General features: G+C 33.4%; 1 protein-coding gene across 1 annotated transcript in view; it reads left to right on the top strand.

The window, feature by feature from the left end:
- Window positions 1-22,500, top strand: part of LOC136844419 (G protein-coupled receptor kinase 1) — a 538,027-nt gene that overhangs the window by 456,145 nt on the left and 59,382 nt on the right. The window contains exon 5 of the mRNA XM_067113593.1: window positions 20,124-20,198. Within this exon, the coding sequence (XP_066969694.1) occupies window positions 20,124-20,198 (75 nt within the window). The remainder of the gene's footprint in view (window positions 1-20,123; window positions 20,199-22,500) is intronic.

Raw genomic sequence — 22,500 nt, 5'->3', positions numbered from 1 at the left:
TTCGGCTGCAAGAGTCTCGAGATCTGTGCCAGCTTGAAGAGGAAGAAGGGCCGCAGTGACTTGATGTGTTTGTGTTTTGTGACGGAGTGCTTGTGTGCAGCGAGGCCGTGAGCTCTCTCGTTCGATTTTTAGGGTTGGGCACAGGACATCGGTTGATCTGAATTAAAAATCAACAGCCAGCCAAAGTTCGAGCAGAAATGGGTCTTATAGCTAAGTCTCTTAAGGGTCAGCATAGCAGCCCACTTACAGCCCTGACTGGTCTTTTTATCCCTAACGGCTTTCTAACTCCCCAAACATAGTACAATGCTGGGGCTAAGAGGCCAGTATGTTTTCCCCAAAATCAGTGATATGGGGGTAGAGCTACATGTTCTCTTCCCTTAGTGAGTCTCCCCCAGCCGCCATTAAATTTTGGATTTCCTAGCTAACGGGCTGAAGGGATGAATTTTATATATATATATATATATATATATATATATATATATATATATATATATATATTATATATATATATATTATATATATATATATATATATATGTTATATATATATATATATATATATATATATATAATATATTATATATATATATATATATATATATAATTATATATATATATATATATATATATATATATATATATATATATATATATATATATATATATATATATATATATATATATATATATACATACGTGTGTGTGTGTGTTTGTGTGTGTGTGACGAAAGTCAATAACCTACTAATTTGTAAAGGATAAAGATTTATATATATATATACATATATATATATATATATATATATATATATATATATATATACGTGTGTGTGTGTGTTTGTGTGTGTGTGTGACGAAAGTCAATAACCTACTAATTTGTAAAGGATAAAGATCATATAAAACAGACTGGCAGTAATTTTCAAGGAAGTAAAGTATATCTTTTACTGATAACGTGAGAAAAAGTTAGACGCTGGTGCGTACAGTTTAGTTTTTCATGTTCTTTTTGGGGGGGAAGTAAATAAGTTTTTAGTAAAAATGTTAATCTTTTTGTACCTTACAAAGTTTATGTTCCGAAAACTTTCCTGAATGTCAAGAAACATTTACTTTACACACTGAACTGTGCACACTATCTGCGTTAATTATGAAAACGTTGATCTCGATGAAATGAATGAAAAAGAAACATGACTGCTTTATGGAAACAACATTAATAACTGTTATCAGATATTGCATATTTGGCCATGAAATCAACCAGAATGTATTTTCGATACGTTTCAAACCTTTGATGAATATTGATTATTCCCTGTTTGCGTTTTGTAATTTTAACTGATATTAAACTCCTTCTAATGAGATAATATACACTGGAACTTCACCAAATGGGAGGATCTTCTATGTAGGCTTGTCACTATCTTCGTTCTCCAGTTTGTGTCTGGTTTGTGTGTGTGTGTGTGTTTGACATCCGCAATAACAGCCGCGATAGGACCTTATTATAACGTAATAACACTTGCATTAAACGCGTGGTGTTCAACTATTCTCATTACATCATTGACTTAGTACGCGGTTGATGTTTATGGGATAGATGCGTCTAAGTTAGTTTTAGAATATTATTATAGACTGTGATCATCTGTTTTCATAAAATTATTTCATGTAATCTGTTCTAATATGATATGCGGCCAAGTATGCATGAGAGTTTTAAGCATATGCAAGCAGGAACAGCATTCACGTACATGCTAATACAAAAATTCTCATACACTTATGTTCACACTGCGGGGAAAATAAATAGACAGGTAATTGGATATAGGTATAAAACGTTTTGCTGTTATTCAGGTCCTCACCTTCGTTTAACGTCTTTTTCGCATTGCCACCAAATGAAATTTGCCACCAGGAAGGTCGTTATGGCGTTTAGTACTAGCAGTTTTCGTGAAATTGCTCTTAAGAAACTGTTTCTGACGCTGATGTAGCCCTTTCATGCTAATGGTGAATTGTGCATTGAAGACTTCAACAAAAAGACTCCAGCAGGATGGGAAAGGAATTTTGTTTGTAATGGCTGGGAAAGGTGGGAGTTAGGTGATGTAGAGTAGATGTGGAGTGGATAGACTTTATAATTTGGTTGTATTGTTATGAAATCTAAATGTCAAAAATACAGTACTTAGAGTATACACGTAGGAAAATAAAACTTTGATCGAACATTAATGCTCTAGAATCTAGATTGATACGTAAAGTAATATATTATTTACTTATTAATTACTACATTATGTTATACATTAATGTAGATCATTAATATTCAAAGTTTTATTTCCCTAATTTGTATGTGTTCTTTGTATAATGTAAACCATTCGTGTAGAAGTACTGTATTTTAGACTTGCTCAGAATGTAGTAAGTATTGTAATCAGTATTACATATGCCGCTGTAGTTGCTGACCATGGGGATGAAGAAATGATAGGAGTAGAAGATCAAAATCCCAACAGAATATCTATAAACCCTCAAGGTAAACCAAAACACCAGAATGAAACTTGAATGAGAACGAAACAAAAACAAAAATTAAAAGCGGACAAACGCCAGATTTGCGTTTATTGTGAGGTAAATGAACCTCAAATGCAAGGCCGGGAAGGACATTAGGGGCCGCGACAGTATTCCAAAATATGAGAACAATTATTGTAGCCTCCATGCAACATTAAGGAAGCCTGTATTAGAGAGCGCGTCTGCACAGAGGCTCCCTTTAATCGTGTTTGTTGTCAGACTGCAGGGGGTGGATGTTGAACGCTCAGGTGACCGCGGGGAGTGGAAATGGAGTGCTACCGACGAAGGCCGTGAGGTTAGCGAAAATATAGGTCCAGCGTGACTCACTAAAATTAACATTTAATTTCGTGTTCCTTTTTTGTTGGGAAATACACAGTTTTTGGGGACTTTCGACTTACTAAGGCTTGCTCATTCGAATTTGGAATTGCATTTGCGCTTCGGAATAAAACGGTATAGGTTATGTCTGGGAGAACTTATTGTTCTTTGGTTACTTGGCAACAAAAAGGAAGCAGAATTATAAATGCACTAGGGCCAAACGGCAATAATATAAATTAACACAACGACTTTCATTTAATGATGTGGACTGAAATGTTAAAATTTATATTCTTCATCTTCCAGTCTTAGAGACGCACATGATATATGGTTGTTCTTTGTGTGTGAGCGTAGCGGACACCTAGCGCTATTGCCATTAGTAAATAGATATGGTGGCATCACTGTGATTATTGTAAAGCATCAACTAATGTACTCTAATATAAAAATGAACTGCACCATGCTAACATTTTGTGTGTGCGTGTGTGTGTAATGTATGTATATATATATATATATATATATATATATATATATATATATATATATATATATATATATATATATATATATATATATATATATATGTAGAATCTAAGTCACTTTTACCAGACACATACGTAATTCTAATAGCCACAATGCCACATATGTGTCTGGTAAAAGTGACCAGTAGATTCTACATATATGTTTCAGCCCAAAGCAATAAAAACGATTGCCCACTTGGCTATTGATGGTGAGGATGGTGTCTGTTCCAGCTCTAACAAATATATCTGAAAACGACAGGTATATCTATGTACGAGAGGCGATAGACTTTTTATCCTTCTCGTAGCCAGGTCGGCAACGACCTCTTTAATGAATATGGTAACGCCGGGTTCGATTCTGCGACCGCTATTCAGGCTCTTCCAATTTCTTCCGTCTGATATTTTCGGCTTCGTAGTTACAAGCATATCCAAAAGCAAGAATTGAGAAGTTAAGAGGGCATTGTGGCTATTAGAATTACATATATATATATATATATATATATATATATATATATATATATATATATATATATATATATATATATATATATATATATATATATATATATATATATATATATATATATGAAATTTTATCACACTGATTTTATACAATCATGAAGCTACAAATGTCGCTTAATATCGAAATCCACGCTACCTCAGTATATCTTCATTTGGAGAATTGTCGTTGAAGAGAATTTACTATAAGTGATAAATGGTGGAATTGGGACACGTGACCCGCGACAGCCTATTCAGCGACTCCAGTTGACGTAAACCGTTGAGCCATCTCTTGATGGCTCAATGGTTTACGTCAACTGGAGTCGCTGGAATAGGCTTTCGTCGCGGGTTCGTGTCCTCACGATTCCACCCATTTATCACTTATAAATTCCCTTTCATGACACCTCCAACGGAGATATAATGAGGTAACGGTGGATTTCCTGACATATGACATTTTGTAGTTTCATGATTATATATATATATATATACTCGTATATATATATATATGTATACAATATATATGTGTATATATTTATATTTATATGAATTTTTATCACGTTACCCTGACACTTTATATATAAACATTAAGCTACAAATGTCGTTTAATGTCCAATTCGCGCTGATTCGGGAATATCACCGAAGTGGAATTATACATGATAAATGTATTGGTACCAAAGTGACTCGAACACTTGATAGTACTCTCCAACGACTTCCAGTTGACGTTCGATGATATTCCAGAAGTAGCGCGAATTGGATCTTAAACATTTGTAGCGTATGTATATAAACATATATATATATATATATATATATATATATATATATATATATATATATATATATATATATATATATATATATATATATATATAGTTATATATATATATATATATATACTATATATATATGTTATTGTTTGTGTTTATGTGCATTTGCGTCCATGAGTTTATACATAAATGCATGCTCTGGGAACATTGCTTAAAAAAAAAAATATGAGGTAACAAGAACATTGTAAATCTTACGTTAGGGAGAAAAATATGGTCATTAGGAAACCCGACAGGTTTAGGGATAATTTATGGGGTCAGAGTTATTTATTGCAGTGTACACTTCGCTTTAGATGAAATATGGCACCATAAAATTTTCCCTAAAAAACTAAAGCTGAGGAGTTCCATAGATGGCATGGAGACGCATAATTCAGTGCATGCTCCTTATTGTTGTGTCTATGGTGCAGTCGGATTCATCATCCAGTTCGATTTGGTTTTTGTTCATGTCTGTGTGTGTGTGTGTGTGTGAGAGAGAGAGAGAGTTAGTTACATTGCTTTTAGCAATAACATGGGTATCCTCGTCATCCTTTATTTAGCATTAAAGTTGATTATTCACACGTACTTGTGATTTGAACACATATATATATATATATATATATATATATATATATATATATATATATATATATATATATATATATATATTATATATATATAGAGAGAGAGAGAGAGAGAGAGAGAGAGAGGGTTATGTGTGTGTGTGTGTGTTTGTTAGTGTACAAGTATGTATATGTTGCATTGTAATGTAGAAGACATTTTAAATATATTTCATAAATTATTGATTTTTTGCACTAGTTTGTCTTTCAAAATATCATGTTTTGGATCAGTACAATGATATATCTCTCTCTCTCTCTCTCTCTCTACTATACTCTCTCTATATATATATATAGAGAGATATATATATATATATATATATATATATATATATATATATATATATATATATATATATATATATATATATATATATATTCAAATCACCTGATGCGTGTGAATAAACAACTTTAATGGCTAAATAAGGATGACGAGGATACCCATGTTATTGTTACTAAAAGCAATGTAACTAAAACCTTTATATATATATATATATATATATATATATATATATATATATATATATATATATATATATATATATGTTAAATACATACACACACACACACACATATATATATATATATATATATATATATATATATATATATATATATATATATATATATATAAGTTTTTTGGGTAAAAGTATTTGCAAGGAAGAAACTATGTCTAAAATGGCTCACCATAATACACAAAGGCTTCATAAATAAATGATAAGTTTTTAACTACCTCAGCTGTGTAGTAGATCATACCTATCATTTATACAACTGCAGTAATTCGTTTTTATATTTGCGTGTTATACCTTTCTTTTCTTACCTTTTTTCATTTTTCTTTTAGAGTGTTTGAAAGATCTCGTTACATCATAAATCTTTTATCTGCTACGTAAAACTAATCAGTTCCTTAATTGTCTATGTGAAAATTTTCCATAACATTCAAATATATTTTTCCCAAAGAACTACTCATAATACCCCTATATAAATGTGCATATATATGAAAATAATTAGATATCTAGACAGAAGGTTTTTCCGTGGCATCTCTGCAATGAATGACGCTGTTACCATAAGCGAACCAAAAAAAAGAGAATTTCCAAACGAATAAAAACCAGTCCGGTTTTGTTTGGCATGCGTTACATTTTCCCCCTCATGAATAGACTCGGATATTCTTGCGCTTTGTATAATTTGTAAAACTTTTCTAAAACTTTTTTTTTTTTTCATGGGACGCAGCTGTCTCCAAAATCAGATTTTTTAGTATTAATATTATGAGTATGGTTATTTGAAGCACTGTTGTGAGTTTTCACACAATGGCCTTATTTCTGAGCCTTTGTGCATTGGCTGTCTCTCTTCGATTGTGTGACCTGCTTTATGCAGGCGCTTTCAGACTCCCTGCTTGCAAAAGGAATATCAGAAGATTTTGTTTGGCTTTCAGAAAACGTTGTAGTGTCCATATTCTCTCTCTCTCTCTCTCTCTCTCTCTCTCTCTCTCTCTCTCTGTATGTATATATATATATATATATATATATATATATATATATATATATATATATATATATGTAAATTTATAACTGAATCACGAAAATATGGAACGTGATGAATATATAAAATCAAAATCATCGAAAGAAATAGAAACAATGGAGTCTGCAAGGCCTCGTAGCACTCCATTGCTTTCTTCCTTCGTGGATTTGTTCTTTGTATATATATATATATATATATATATATATATATATATATATATATATATATATATATATATATCTAATGGGTGTGGGTGCTTGTGCTTGCATGCCTGTCCACGTAAGGGTTGGCGGTATGTGTATGTGTGTATGTTAGCAGCACACGTACGTTCATTGAAGACAGCCTCGTAACGTAAACAGGACTTGTTATTTCCCTCCCAATTTTAAATTCTACAATATTTAATTCGTAATTGCTTCTCATTAGCGAGCCTCAGGTGATGGAATAATCCTGCTCATCAGATCTGTCAGTTTACATTCATTATAGAGTTTTAGAAATAGGAAATCTCCAGAATGGTGTCCCCGAATGTGAGCGTTGCCCCATTTGGATAAGATAAAAAAAAAATAATAAAAACTGGGAAAAATGTGAGTATCCACAGGGTGTTCACAGATGTCAACATCATTAGCAGCATTTTAAAATTATGGTTTTAACGTAAACGTTAAGTTTGCCCCAGCATGTATCAACCATGCGTGTGGCCCTCCCCAACCCCCATCCACAAGGCCTTTCCCCTCCATATCCACTGAAAAATTTCCCCCCTACTAATTAGAGTTTGCTTTGATTTCCAGATACAAAAAATCTTTGGCAATAGTACGAGCGTTGTATTCATTAATATAGCAATGCACATTCAGTTCCATGGATATATGTTTTGGAAGGAAGTAACTCTCTAGGCTGATTGAGTATGGATTTTTATTTTTTCATATTTTGATTGATAATAAGCAAATTGATAAATTACTGTTTCGATGCACAGGTACGTCTTTTTCTATAAATGGGTAAAGCCATCTGATAACAGAGTTTATTGACTTAGATTTTATTTATTAATTATTACAGTTTTTGCCTCTTCAAAAAAAAATGTTACCTAGTTAGGGATTTTATCTCCGTTTTAAAGGGATTTTTAATGTAGAATTTTACTCATTTTGAAGGCTGTATTTACTCGCCTGGGGGTAAATATTTAGGAATATGGGAACGAATCTTTTCAGCTTCTCAGTTTTTTAAGTCTTATATCCTTAAGGAGTCATTCTCTGCGTTTCCAAGTCATCCAGTGGACTTTCTCTCGGGGTTGCAATAATTCCCTTGCCCTTCTAGTGAATTCTTAGTAACAAGAGAAGAAATTTCGTTTTCAGTTTTGCGTTAAAAATTTTGTAATGAAATTATGTGTATCTTTGTTTCTAAAAGAGCAGTTCATTGCTTGACACAGGTCCTTCATTCCCCTCTCGCTTTGATCACACGACTTCTGATATAGGTACAAGAGACCTCGAGTGTTGTAACCAGAAGGAGACGATGAAAACGACCTATGTAGTTGATAAGGAAGAATGGGAAGTTACGACCAACAAGGACGATGGCAAAAGCTCCCCTTAATAATTGAGTTAGGTGTCAAAGCCGGAGATAAGTTGAGTTAAAGAGACAGCGGTTTCAGGAAGTATTAGTAAAAATCAGACTATCAAAGGAAGTGTTTCAAGGAGACAACACAAAGGTATCATAAGAGTCTAATGACAAAGGCTGGAAAAGAACTTAATACGGTAGACTTAAAAGAAAAGAAATGTTTGAAAATTTTATTACACAAAATCTACTTCCATTATTTATAAAAAACGTGATTGTAAATTATTTTTTAAGGGAAAATACAAAGCAAATTGCATTATAAGTTCCCGTGTTTAAAAGGACGGTGGTAAAGGCTAAAAATATGCTGAATAAGAGAGAATGGGGTTGTTAGAAATTTGGTAAATTTGTGACGCTACAAAAACTTGATTTTTTGTCAGATGGGATGATTGTTAGTTATGTCGGTTTTTCTTGGAGAGTGTGAAGGTGAAAAACGCAAGATTGTTTTTAGGGACTTGTTTTCCAGTAAATGCACAGAAAAAAGGTCTTATTGTTAAGCAAAGGTTGATTATAGAACCGGTAGAAATAATCTAAGAATTTTTTTCTGATAATTAGCAGAGACTTTGAGGGTTGGTGTTATCCCGGGTTTTCGAGATAATTAAAGTTGGTTTAAAAAGGCGAAGTCTTCTTGTAGATAATAAATAACAAACACAGGTTCAAAGACATGACATATACATGGAGCAACAAATGCTGGGGATGTGAGTAGACCAGGTACACTACAAGCGTCGTAAACTGGAGAAATAAGCGGATGTTGATTATGAGGCACCAGTGAGATGTGACTAAGCCTAACATGTATAAGAGCGTGTTTCCCCTGATAGACGATAATCTACTTGCCAGCAGCCGGATCTTTTCACTCTCTCCAGGATGGGGTCCGACTGTCCATATTTTTGTCCCCCTCTTCCCCCACCCCCAACTTTTTTTTTGTTAAGCACATGAGGCCCGACCCTCTGCCCATCCCGCTTTTTATATGATATGATTGGTCTATATAGTATCATTATGTTACCATGCTGTCGGGCTTCAAATAGCTGATAAAAAATAATAAAGATAAATGAGAAAGCGGCTGAGACAGGTGAGTAGAGACACTAGCTGAAAAAAGGCAATATATGATGTCATACCAGAATCTCTCTCTCTCTCTCTCTCTCTCTCTTCTCTCTCTCTCTCTCTCTCTCTCTCTCTCTCTCTTTGTGATGATGTCTGTAAAGTGTTTTAGAGTGAATTAAAAGAAATTAGTTCAAGAATTGCCCCTTAAATAGCGTATGATATTCGCTACTGCATTATTCTTGTTAATGAAGGCAAGAGAATTTTAATAACATCCCCAAATAAGATGTAATGAGCTTACGAAAAGCCGCGAGAACCTTTACATTTTGATGTTTTCCGTCTTTTCTATTTTTAGCTGCAAGTTAATTCAATATACCTGCAATAATTGGGTCATTTAAAATCTGTGTTTTAAGTTTGGGAAAAATGCAAACGTACAAATTCGTAATTAAGGTAAATACCACTTCAGCGTATTTCGTTCTCCTATTCTCTAATTGGCAACGTCGTAATTGTTGCTGGAAATTCATTTGTGTTTGAATCTTCACCGGTCTCAGAACAGTATTTATTGAATTCTCAGTGGAAGAAAAAAAGAATCGTGGATAAAGTTAATTTATGAGAAACGAGACGTTTTGAAACTTGAAATTGCTTCTCAGCATCACGGGATATTATTTCCTTTGCATGATGGACTTGTGTTCAAGTAATACTCATTCTCTTCCCTTTTTATTTACTGCATATAAGGCACTATTGCATACTCTGAGTACCGCTGATGTTCACTTTGTTTAAATATATACAGTGGAAGATGCCAAAATAATATTTTCACAAGTTGTGAGAAAATCGATTAAGCCCGATTTTTACGTACTTAGCATAACAGTAATAAGAAATCAACAAGTATTTTTCACGCATGTTAAACAGTGTGCTGTTGAAGTACTTATCTTTGCAGTTTACACTGTCTGAGTATTTAAGATGCTGGTAATTAATATAAAAAATGTAACTCCTGGGTCAGTTAATGATAATTCGCCTAGAGAAAGCTGAAGTGAATTATTGCTAAATGTTAATTTACCAAAAGCTTTCTCCAAAGTAAACGTAATAGTTGGTATAGTTGCTTAAATCGAAGAAGTGAAACTATAGATTAGTGCCGTTATTTTTGGTGGTGTAAAACAGTGCAATTTACTTTGAAATTTTAATACCTGAAAACTTATCAAAATGAACAGGACGATGTGTCATACTTCTGTATAATGCTAGCTTGTGACCCATTACTGTTATTTTCCGAAGTTAGTTCAGTAATTTTCAGGTGTTTTGGGAACCTGTCAAGGAGTGTCTCGCATTATTCAAAAAGAGTAATGTTAGTAGGTACAGCTAGCTTGTGCTGTATCGTCCAAGAGACCAGTATATCAGAAATATTTCTCATGGTTTGTCAGCACACGGTGCAATTGCCAGAACTTCTCCGTACGTTGGAAATTGCTGATAATTGGTTAACGGTCTGCTTAATAATAACAAGAGTAATTCTTAATTCTTTTACAGTGACAATTAAAGGTACCTAGGGTGTTTTCGGTGCTGATGACCAGGCATGTTACGCATAAGCAGAGAAAGAAGAGAAGAACATAGAGGAGCCTTCTCTCTCGAGCCGTGTAAACCGTAGGGTCTCCTTCCCTCCTCCATCCTGTCAGTGTTTTCCTCTCCAAAGAATTTCCGTTTTGGTGGGAATGTTGCATTTACAACACAAGGGTCCATATTTTTTCGAGCATTTTACTCCTGTGCCTCCTACCTGTTTCTCACCTTTCTCCCTCTCTTTCTTTTCCTCTCTCTTTCCTTCCAGTTCCTGGATCTTTCCCCTTTAGCCTTCTCGCCAAGCGATTCCCTTTTCTCCTTTCCCCTCACTATCCTGTGGAAGAGAGGCAAGTATTCCAGACTTCATTTTGTATTTTACTGTAGTCTAAGCTAGCACAAGTAGTCTCTCTCTCTCTCTCTCTCTCTCTCTCTCTCTCTCTCTCTCTCTCTCTCTCTCTCTCTCTCTCTTTCTATATATATATATATATATATATATATATATATATATATATATATATATATATTTTTTTTTTTTTTTTTTTTTTTTTTTTTTGTGCCAATTTTTTATGTCAATTCAATTAGTACCTCATCGGTATTGTAACAGTTATATTGTAATAGTCTCATAGTGTGTAGAGAGCTACAGAACTCTCTCTCTCTCTCTCTCTCTCTCTCTCTCTCTCTCTCTCTCTCTCTCTCGTTGCAATTTATATCACGAGAGAAGCCTGTGGCTGGCAAGGCTAAAGCGAAGTTCGTATTTATATTCATTCATATTTATATACCAAACATTTTCGACCACACCTGAAGTGTATAATGTTTCCCAGGAGGTTTGGCAATAAATAACTGAATATCAGTAATTTTATTAACAATTGTTTTATTAATGGAACCAGTGACCTTTTGAATTTCCCGCTGGGCTTTCAGACAGCTGGTTCATAGATATTTTCAGTTTTTTTTTCTTTCATTTGATATCGGGCGTCTATAAATCTTCGTCCCATGCTAACAATAATATCCGGTGTTTCTGTGTTATTCATTTGTTTGCGAAAGCAAACAGTACTGCTGGAATGTGTATTTCTTCGTAGGGGCACTGTAGAGGCTTTGATGAAATCACATGTTACGTAACTATTTTTACAGCGGTTGCTGCCCTCTCTCTCTCACACACAAACACAGACATATATAATCAAATGATAGCGGTCTTGTTTATTAATAGTTTTTAAAGTATAACAAACCAGGTTCACTTTAAACTTATATTAGATCGATTCATTTGCAACAGCCTGCCAACATGAACTTTGTATGTGTCGATGGGTCTCTTAAATATCTTTTTGTGTTGCTATCTACGTTCGTAGAAGGTAAAGAAAGTTACAGAAAAGAAAATGTGTGCCTTCATAGAAATGTTTACATGGATTATTATGGCCTAGCCTCCCCCTCTATCTGTCTATCTATCCTTTCATCTATATATATATATACATATATATATATATATATATATATATATATATATATATATATATATATATATATATATATATATATATATATATATACACACACATATTAATCGAGCTATTTTTTAGCCCGAAACTTTCCAGCTATTTAACAATAATCCTTTAAATCTAAACTATAATGAAAGCCAAGACTAGTAAAATTTCAAAAATAACTGTACCACCCTAACACACTGGAGGGCCAAACCATGATTTATAAAACCATTGATTACATACCTCGCTGGTTTCAAAAATTATATTTGTTGCTTATGCTTGTGACTGATCCACCTTATTGCTTTGCCCCTCTTATTGTTGACATTTCGGTCTGGTCTAATAAGGAAGTTGATAGTCTGTCCATTAGGCTTATTTCTAAACAAGAGCCAAGAGGGCTTTTCGTTTCAAGGGCAGTTGCTTTGAGGATTCTCTTGTGTTTTCTTCACTGTTTGGCAAGAATGATGTCCTTCGATTGGGAGTCAAAGCTTAAACATTTATAACTGTCTGCGAAAAGGACAGGTCACTTGACAATATCTAGAATGTCGCTAAGAATTGTGAGGAGAAACTAAATAATTATATATTTTTTTTATTTCAATAAACACCTCTTACCGGTTGTGGATGTATATAAATATATTTGAAACAGGTATTAGAAAGAAATAATCAGATTCAAAATCAAATGATTCTGTCGATGGTAATATAATTTTTGCCGCGATCCTGTTAATAACTACTGACATTGAATGAAACATTTAATGGCCTGAATACCGAAATCTATAGAGTTATCTGCAACCTATTATCCGGACATGCAATTTCTAAATACTCAACTGAATATTCTCTCTCTTCTCTCTCTCTCTCTCTCTCTCTCTCTCTCTCTCTCTCTCTCTCTCTCTCTGTCTCTCTCTCCTTTTGCTTCAAGAGTAAGAGATTCCTGGTACGAAATCCTGGTGAGAAAAAAGGTTGGTCTGGGTACGATTGCTTAGATCCATTGTACAGGGGTTGACCTGAGCTGGGAATCAGGTAACTGATGTCCAGTGGACTGTTTTAGTGTATATATATATATATATATATATATATATATATATATATATATATATATATATATATATATATATATATATATATATATATATATATATATGTTTATGTGTGTGTGTATGTATGTATGTATACATAATATATGCACATCTTTATACAAAACACACACATTATGTATATATACATGTATGTATATATGTATGTATGTATGTATAAATTTAAAGAAGAGGTTTTCGACTGGTTACCGTTTAGAAGCCAGCCAATAGTGCATTGATTATTGCAGTTGTTTTTTGGGCCTTGTGTCAAATTGTAGCCTTTTGAAGTGTTGATGGCAGATTATTGGCTTTGGGAAGGAGAGAGAGAGAGAGAGAGAGAGAGAGAGAGAGAGAGAGAGAGAGAGAGAGAGAGAGAGAGAGAGAGAACATTTTCGAGTACTAGATGATCCTAAGTAAGCATCATTATGTTATACTGTGTTGACATAAATTAAGGATTATACTTATTAGGGTAGTTGATCCCTTTACGAGGTTAAGCTTATACAGGTTGCCTCGGCTGGCTTTTTGCAGAGATATCTTTGACTCTGTTTTAATAATAATAATAATAATTTATTATTATTATTATTATTATTATTATTATTATTATTATTATTATTATTATTATTGTTATTATTATTATTAATGTTTTCCTGTTATATTTTGCATTGCTTAGTTTCTGAAATACGAAGGTTCCGGTGCATTTCTGAAACAACAGGGATATGCATAAATTTTTTAGTGAGAAAGTTGCGTGAGCATTGTTACAATTCTCTTCCGTGTTTCAGTAATGAACATCCCTGAAAATTCCCGCAACAATAAGAGGACATGTATGTTTCCGAATGGAGGTAGGCACGTGAAAAATTGTGAACTATGCAAGGTTCGTGAACATCTCTTGAATAAGAAAGTAGCATAAATATCTTCGAAAAATGGAAAAGTTCAGGAAGATAACGGAGAGATGTGCGAATATTTATGAAGTGTGATGAACTTTGAAAATGCTTGAACTTTTATGAAATAAACAAGGTGGGTGAACATTTCTCAAATGAAGATGCGAAAACATTGTGGAAATGGGGGATATTCTCAAACATTTCATGAAAGAGAAAGTCGTTGACGTTTCCAAAATAAGACTAGATAAGGTGAACATTTCGAACATATATATGGATTAATGTTTTTGACGAATTTTGAACCATTACGAAGTTCTTGATTAGTATTGAAGTAATGAAGTTTCGTTGAAATGTGTAATACGCTTGAAAATATCTGAAACAACGAATCGTTAACGATTTTAGTGTGTGCTTTTTTAATGCCCTCCAGGATGAGGTAGTCATAATTTACCGATAATATTTGGAGAGGAACCGGGTAAGGTTTACTTTTCATTATAATTTCAGTATCCATCAAATGAGGACAAATATATGATATTTTTTCGTGCCTTAATGAAAGGAAAAGTTATTTTGGAGTTGTTTCAGTATTTGCTTATTATATGCTTTATGTGAATTCATATGGTTTTTTATTTAAAATTATAAGAAAGGTGAACAACAACGCATAGAAATATGACTCCTATTTTCGACTAAATGCAATTTCATTTGCACCCTAACGTCTTTGGAGAGAGAGAGAGAGAGAGAGAGAGAGAGAGAGAGAGAGAGAGAGAGAGAGAGAGAGAGAGAGAGAGAGAGAGAAATGTGGGTCATGAAGTCGAGACGAAGTTGGGCGAGGAACTTCCTTTATCCTTTTGATATTTTTTATTTGGTTTTTAGTTCCCATAAGTTTAAGAGGAAGTGGGTCCGAAAAATGCAGCATTCACCACAGGAACCAGAGATGCTTGCTTGACTACTCGCGCTTGGACACATTTGGTATCATGATTTTTGTCACGAAGGGCTCGGAAATTATGGTTACCGGAGCTGTTGTAGGATTGTCAAGAAATCCTGTACGCCTTACACACACACACACACACACACACACACACACACACATATATATATATATATATATATATATATATATATATATATATATATATATATATACATATATATATATATATATATATATATATATATATATATATATATATATATATATATATATATATGTATGTATGTATGTTGGTACGGTGCATATGCTTATAATCACTCTTCCTGTTCATATGTGCATCATTCCGCCTTTTTACCATTAAGTGGATGGCTCCAGGTGGCTCCAGTATTTATCCTTCCATTTTTTACTGCGAGGAATTTGCTGGATTCTGCTACCAGCCATGTGCTACCTCGTCAGTTGGTCGTGGGGGATTAATCATCAACGGCATCAGGTATTTGTTGTCTGTTTCCGATTCAAGTTCTGACGAAACCCAACATTGCTGAAATTAGCCGAACAGAAGACCAGCTTTATAAGAAACTTTTATTTGTACTTTTGTGAATGTACGTAGATAAACTGCAGTGTTTATCCAAATATTTTTCGGTGTAACTTCCACCACCAAAACCCTAGGGTAAGGATGAGAGTCTATGAAAAATCCAGCCCGAGACCTACCCCTCTCGCCACTGACTCTTGTAAATTACAAAGAATGAAGTCACCGTGGGCTGAGCATCGGGACCAGTCTAATCCTGGGCCAGCTTGTGTGGTAGATCTGAACTTGGAATTTATTACTCGTAGACTATCGGCCGACAATCTCGTATGCGTACGTTGTTACTTACATTTTTGATAATATGCTTACATTCGCAGAATGTTACATTACATGAGTAATGTAACAGAAAAGATATAAAAGAGGGAATTTTATAAAGAATAGGGATGACAGCGAGAATATCACTTCATTCTTCTGACAGAAAATTCTATCAAGTACAGTCGCAGCTAAGAATTTTTTAGTAAATAATAATGCAGACTCTTAACAGAGTAATTGAAAAAAAGATTTGATGACAAGAAAGGAACACAGAACACGTAGCTGGACCTTGGAATGCGGCCATGTAGTTGATTATTATGTACTTTTTTCTTGTCTGCCATTGCAAAATTCCTGTAACCAGAAATATTGAATAAATAAGGAAAAATTAACACTTATTGTTTAAGGACAACAGCAAATCAGTCTCACTCTCGCGTGATGTTACGAGCATTACTGCCTAGAAAGATACACGTTGGCCTTTCACATAATTGTGCTAAGTATTGCTATAATACGAAACCCCTATATATTGGCATAAATATATAAACACATAATACGGATGGTTTTGTAATAGAATTTGCACAGTGGTCGGATAGTACAAAGACCTACATGAAGTAAAAGAAACTGCAGGAAGCTTCTGTTGAAAAACAGAAGTTCAAGTAAAAGCTAATCAAGATAAAAGTAAACATTTAAGTCTTTGCTAGAAAATATTGAGTTGAACAAAATTATTTTATAATTTATAACTTCGTAAAGTAACTCACTTTCATTGTGTCATCATCATTTCACGTACAGCCTTTCGAATATCGAGCAAAGTCCTGCATATGGTCGTGCTAAGAGTAGAATTGAAATCATAAAAATGCATAATTGATGTACCTGAGTGTTATATATGTACGAGTATATATATATATATATATATATATATATATATATATATATATGTGTGTGTGTGTGTGTTTGTGTATACATACATACGTACATTTATATATATATATATATATATATATATATATATATATATATATATATATATATATATATATATATATATATATAATCATCAATAAAGGGAAGAGGACACAGATGTACAAGCTGTCTTTATATCGACGTTTCGTAATTGTTCCTTTAATTACATCATCAAGGCTGTTAAAATGAAACAAAGTTCCTTTTAAAATTGTAAAAACTAGAAATAAAAATTAAGAAATGAAAAGCTGAAAATTATTCTTACAAAATTTTTAAAATCTCTGCATTAAAATGAAAGGTAACAGAATATAAAGTAAACTAAAAATGAAAATAGCAATGAACAGAGTTACAGAATAAAAGATTAAGGACCGACCTAGAGGAGTGACAGCGGTAAACTAAACGTAAACATGAATATAAACAACACAAGTCAAGACAAATACACAGGGGAGGAGGACGTATGTGTGTTTAACGACGGAACAAGTTGTTTAATAAAAAGTAATTCCAGAATAACAAGGTCTTGAGGGTTGGTGGTATGGTCTAAAATTCAAAGTCTTTATTATCGATATGTATTTTACAAATTTTGGGGTGATTTCTAATATTGCAATGTTCTGGGTTTAAAATTCTGCCACCAGTACGGAAGCTTACGCCACGATGAGAATCGATACTCACCTTAAGGACTCTGCTGGTGGATCCCACATAGGTCCCTGTTTGACATTCAGGGCAAGTATACTTTTAAACAACACCATAGGACATATAAGGTGATTATCGCTCTTTAGTTTTAAAGAGTGAACCGATGGTGAAAAGGGTTCTTAGGAATTAAATTAACGTCAGTGGCAGTTACGAAACGTTGGAATAAAGACAGCTCTTACATGTGTGTGTGTCCTCTTCCCGTCATTGATTGTTATTAATATGAATTGACTCCTGACTCTTTACGTTAAGCTCTCTCTCTCTCTCTCTCTCTCTCTCTCTCTCTCTCTCTCTCTATCTCTATATATATATATATATATATATATATATATATATATATATATATATATATATATATATATATATATATATATATTTATGTATAATATTGTATGTATGTATGTGTGTATGTACAGTAAGATACGGTAAAATATAAATTCGCAGTAAGTTAAGTGCACTTTTTGGATAAGCAGTAATAATAGAATTAAGTAGTAGTAATAGTAATCTGTTTATTGATATACCTATTTAATGTAAAATACATACAAAGTCATTTAAGCTCGAGTCTAATCTTTTCTAGATGATATTGAATTACCACAACAACTAAAAAGAGCACACGCAAATAAACTTCTTGAAAGGCTCAGAACTTATGTTACATCCACTAAAGTAGGTGAATAACGTAACCATTTTCGGTATAAAAAGAAAGCTTGTTAGGAAACTATTATATTCAGTGCTGAATCGCCTTAAAACAATATTGCCACTTTTTTTATCGAGGGCGCCGGGCTCATAGTCCCACGTTTTGGTAATCTTAAATTATTGATGTAGGTGAGGACGATGACCTGTTGAGCACCAAAGGAGAGTAACGTGCACCTGTCGAGTACACTGGTGTCACCTGTTGAGCCGGCCGGTGACTCATCACTTGTTGAGTTATTTTTATTTCCCGAATTTATTTGATGTGAGAACTAGCGAATGCCAGTGCTGTCGCTGCCTGCCGTTTCGTCGCTTCAGGGCGAGTTTGTTTTCCTAAACTCGGATCGTGTTACCGAGACGCAGTTTGGCTTTGGTGCTGTTGTTAAAGCGCATCATTTGCTTTGTTGTTTCAAAATGATTTTGAGTGTTCGTATGGGGCTTTAATTAAGCTTTTCTCATTTTTTCAAGGAAAGTTGTTATAACTTCTTTGACTGTAGATGCACATTAGACAATATAATTTTCCCTCCATTTCATTATTCATCATAATGAAATACATATCAGTTTGACCTCTAGGGGGGAAATGATAGGATATTTGGTAAAGCATAGGGTCAGTACAAAGTAGTTATGAAAAACTCAAATGAATTTTTAAGAGTTATGATGGAAAAACTTAAGCACAAATGCACGAGGGAATTCCATCACGCACATGATATGCTGACCTCCGTTAACTTCTACTCTTATCAACCATTGCCTGTTTTTCCAGGCAATTATATATCTTGTAACTTTTCCACCCTTAGACTCTTGAAGCATTGAGGGCACAGTCCTGATACGACGGCGTTTGTAGGATATATGTTCTGAATGATGGTATTGATACTTTAGATAATTATTTAACAAAAAATTTTTAAAAATCTTAATGCTTGGGTAGACTGGTTAATATCGTTGCTTATACTCTCTCTCTCTCTCTCTATCTCTCTCTCAAATCTTAATGCATGGCTAGTCTGGTTAGTATCGTTGCTTATACTCTCTCTCTCTCTCTCTCTCTCTCTCTCTCTCTCTCTCTCTCTCTCTCTCTCTCTCAAGTCAGCCAACTTTTGTTTTCTCTTAGTGTTGTGAATGGTAATTTGTAATCAAAAATTAAATTTATATAAAAGGCTTATTAGCACTATTGATAAGGTTATCAAGATAAGGCCAGTTGACTGTGCTGACTGACTCGTATTCTCAATATTTTACCTACCGTAGAGCGAGAAAGCTTGTTAAACTCTACGGAGTATTTTCGCAATATTTAAGTATCGTTAATTTTAACTGTAACTAAGGTAATGTAATAAGGAATTATCAATTCGATCACACTCACTGACGCACGTGAAAAGAACGTAGGCACACGTATTTGTATGTATGTATGTATGTATGTACGTGTATATATAATATATATGGGTATATATGTTTATATATATAGTGTATATATATTGTGTTAATCATTATATTATAAATGAGTTGGAAAGTGAGATTACTTGGGGAAACTAATTGAGTATGTTTCTGTACTTTCTACTGTGTAATTAACTAATCGAATGGGATTCAATTATGAACTTTTCGCGCGGAATTTGTAGGAAGTAGAGTGTAGAATGTATTTGCTGGAGCATTTTGAATTAGTTATCTCCACTGAATAACCATCCCTTTCTCTTTCTTCCAGGCGTACAACAAGGAATCTGTAGCCTTCGTACAAAAGCACCTTACGAAAAACGAGGTGCCAACGGATTTATTCGAGGTGAGTGTCTTTGATGTTTGTTCCTTACAAATCTCTCTCTCTCTCTCTCTCTCTCTCTCTCTCTCTCTCTCTCTCTCTCTCTCTCTCTCTCTCTCTCTCTCTCTGGAAGCCGTTTCAAGGGATATACCTTTAATATATTGCATTTATTTTATGTGTATTTGCATTCAAGACTTACAAAGTTTTCCTATATACATAACGACAATGAGATGTGTATATATATATATATATATATATATATATATATATATATATATATATATATATATATATATATATATATATATACTGTATCTATGTATAAATATATATATATATATATATATATATATATATATATATATATATATATATATATATATATTATATATATATATATATGTGTGTGTGTGTATGTGTAAAATGTGGTGTGTGTGTGTGTGTGTGTGTGTGTGTGTGTATCAACATTAAATTTTATATCGCTTAATGTTAAGGTTTTATTTCGTGTTTCAAAGGTCGGTGAACAGTTAACTCTGTTTGCATCAGTGCATGTTTTTCATATCCTCTTAAACGTGTATGACGCAGATGAACCTACAAATGTTTCACTGATTTTGACACATCATGCATTTTTCCATTGTGTGTATTTTTCATCTCACTTTTTCGCTGTCGTTTTCATTTAAAAAAAAAAAACGTTTCCTGGCTCAGGAATGCGCTTCCAGAGAAATCCCATCCTCATTCAAGATTAAGAAATATGATGGAGCTGGAATCTCTCTCTCTCTCTCTCTCTCTCTCTCTCTCTCTCTGAACATTTTACTGAAATTGAAAAGTACAATCAATCCCATTTGTGTGTAATGAGTTGAGTAAAAGGTTTTTGATAGTCTTTTTTCGATAATGTTGTACGAATGGCAATTCTGCCTCAAGATACTAACAATTTTTGATAATTTATTTTGCTATATAAGTTGCTGTCTTGATTAAGTCTCTTACTTCCTAGAATCTTAGGTATATTGTTACACTCGTCAAATTTCTGTCATTGGGAAACTATTATATGAATAATATTTAGTTATGTCATTCTGTTAAAACTTCTGTGGGAGGTGAGAATGCCATCTCTTTTTATTTATTAATGGATGTAAAAAATCATTAAACTCACATTTTGCTTGTGGTTTTGCCAAGCCGGTACCTAATGTTATGAAAAAAATGTTTCGAAATGTCTTCCCTCGTGTTCTGTGAGCACGCATGTTTCCTTCCAGCTCCCATTTGTAATTTTTCCTCTCTTCCTGTTGATATTTATTTTGGTCTCTGTAAGACGTGGTGAATTCTTTTATGGTCGCTCCAGATAAATTTAGGCGTAAACCAACTGGGCAGCCTCGCGACACATGGCTTGACTACCCTTGTCTGCAAACTTGTTAGTAAACTGTGAACAAATTAGAGAATAATCATCCTAGTTATGAAGTTGAATCTTTGGAACTGCAAAAGTTCAAAATTGATGCAATTTTACTTTTTTTTGAGCAGGTTCACATGAGGCACGTGTCCGTGTTTAATCCTTTTGTTCTATTTTCTTCGTTATTGTTCATTTATTGTGTATTTCTGCTGTGTTTGTTTTTCGCACTGGGCTGTTTTCCTTATTGGGGACTTTTGGACCTGTAACATTTGCTTGTCAGACTAGAGTTGCAGCTTGGCTAATAATAATAATAATAATAATAATAATAATAATAATAATAATAATAATAATAATAATACCTTGGAAGAAGACCATCTTTCCAAAAAACTTAATAGAAAAGAATGAGCATCTGAACGTCGTTTAGTTTATACTGCAGTTTCTCAGTCTCACAAATAAGTTTTTCATAGCAGCAGGTAAATTAAGCACAAGCTGTCCGAAGTTCATTTATTTTCTTTGACGCTTCGGTAATTCTTTCTACCATATGCAAAAGGCGGTGCAAAGGAGGTGCAAGGATGTCGTATTTTTTTCAGTGTGATAATAATAATAATAATAATAATAATAATAATAATAATAATAATAATAATAATAATAATAATAATAATATTCAGGGGGTGTGATTCCTTCATAATAGCTATTATTGTTAGATTGGTTGCTATTTTTAGTTTGCTTTTGGTATTTGGTAAGGCATTCATATTTTAGCTTTCGGTTTCCTTCACATCAGTAAGTCTAAGTGTCCATCCTCTCGTATCTGGGTGTTGAAGTTATTCAAACTTCCACACCTCATTGGGTTTACCTTTTCAGACATCTTCCATATTTCACACTTGCCTCGAATTTCGCCCTCTTATTCTGTCGGGTGTAAACAAAAGGATTTTTCCAAATGGTAATTTC

This window comes from Macrobrachium rosenbergii, chromosome 12, assembly GCF_040412425.1.
Source record: "Macrobrachium rosenbergii isolate ZJJX-2024 chromosome 12, ASM4041242v1, whole genome shotgun sequence".
Classification (NCBI taxonomy): Eukaryota; Metazoa; Arthropoda; class Malacostraca; order Decapoda; family Palaemonidae; genus Macrobrachium; species Macrobrachium rosenbergii.
Note: the sequence above shows the minus strand (reverse complement) of the source record. Positions and strands in the feature narration are given on the sequence as shown.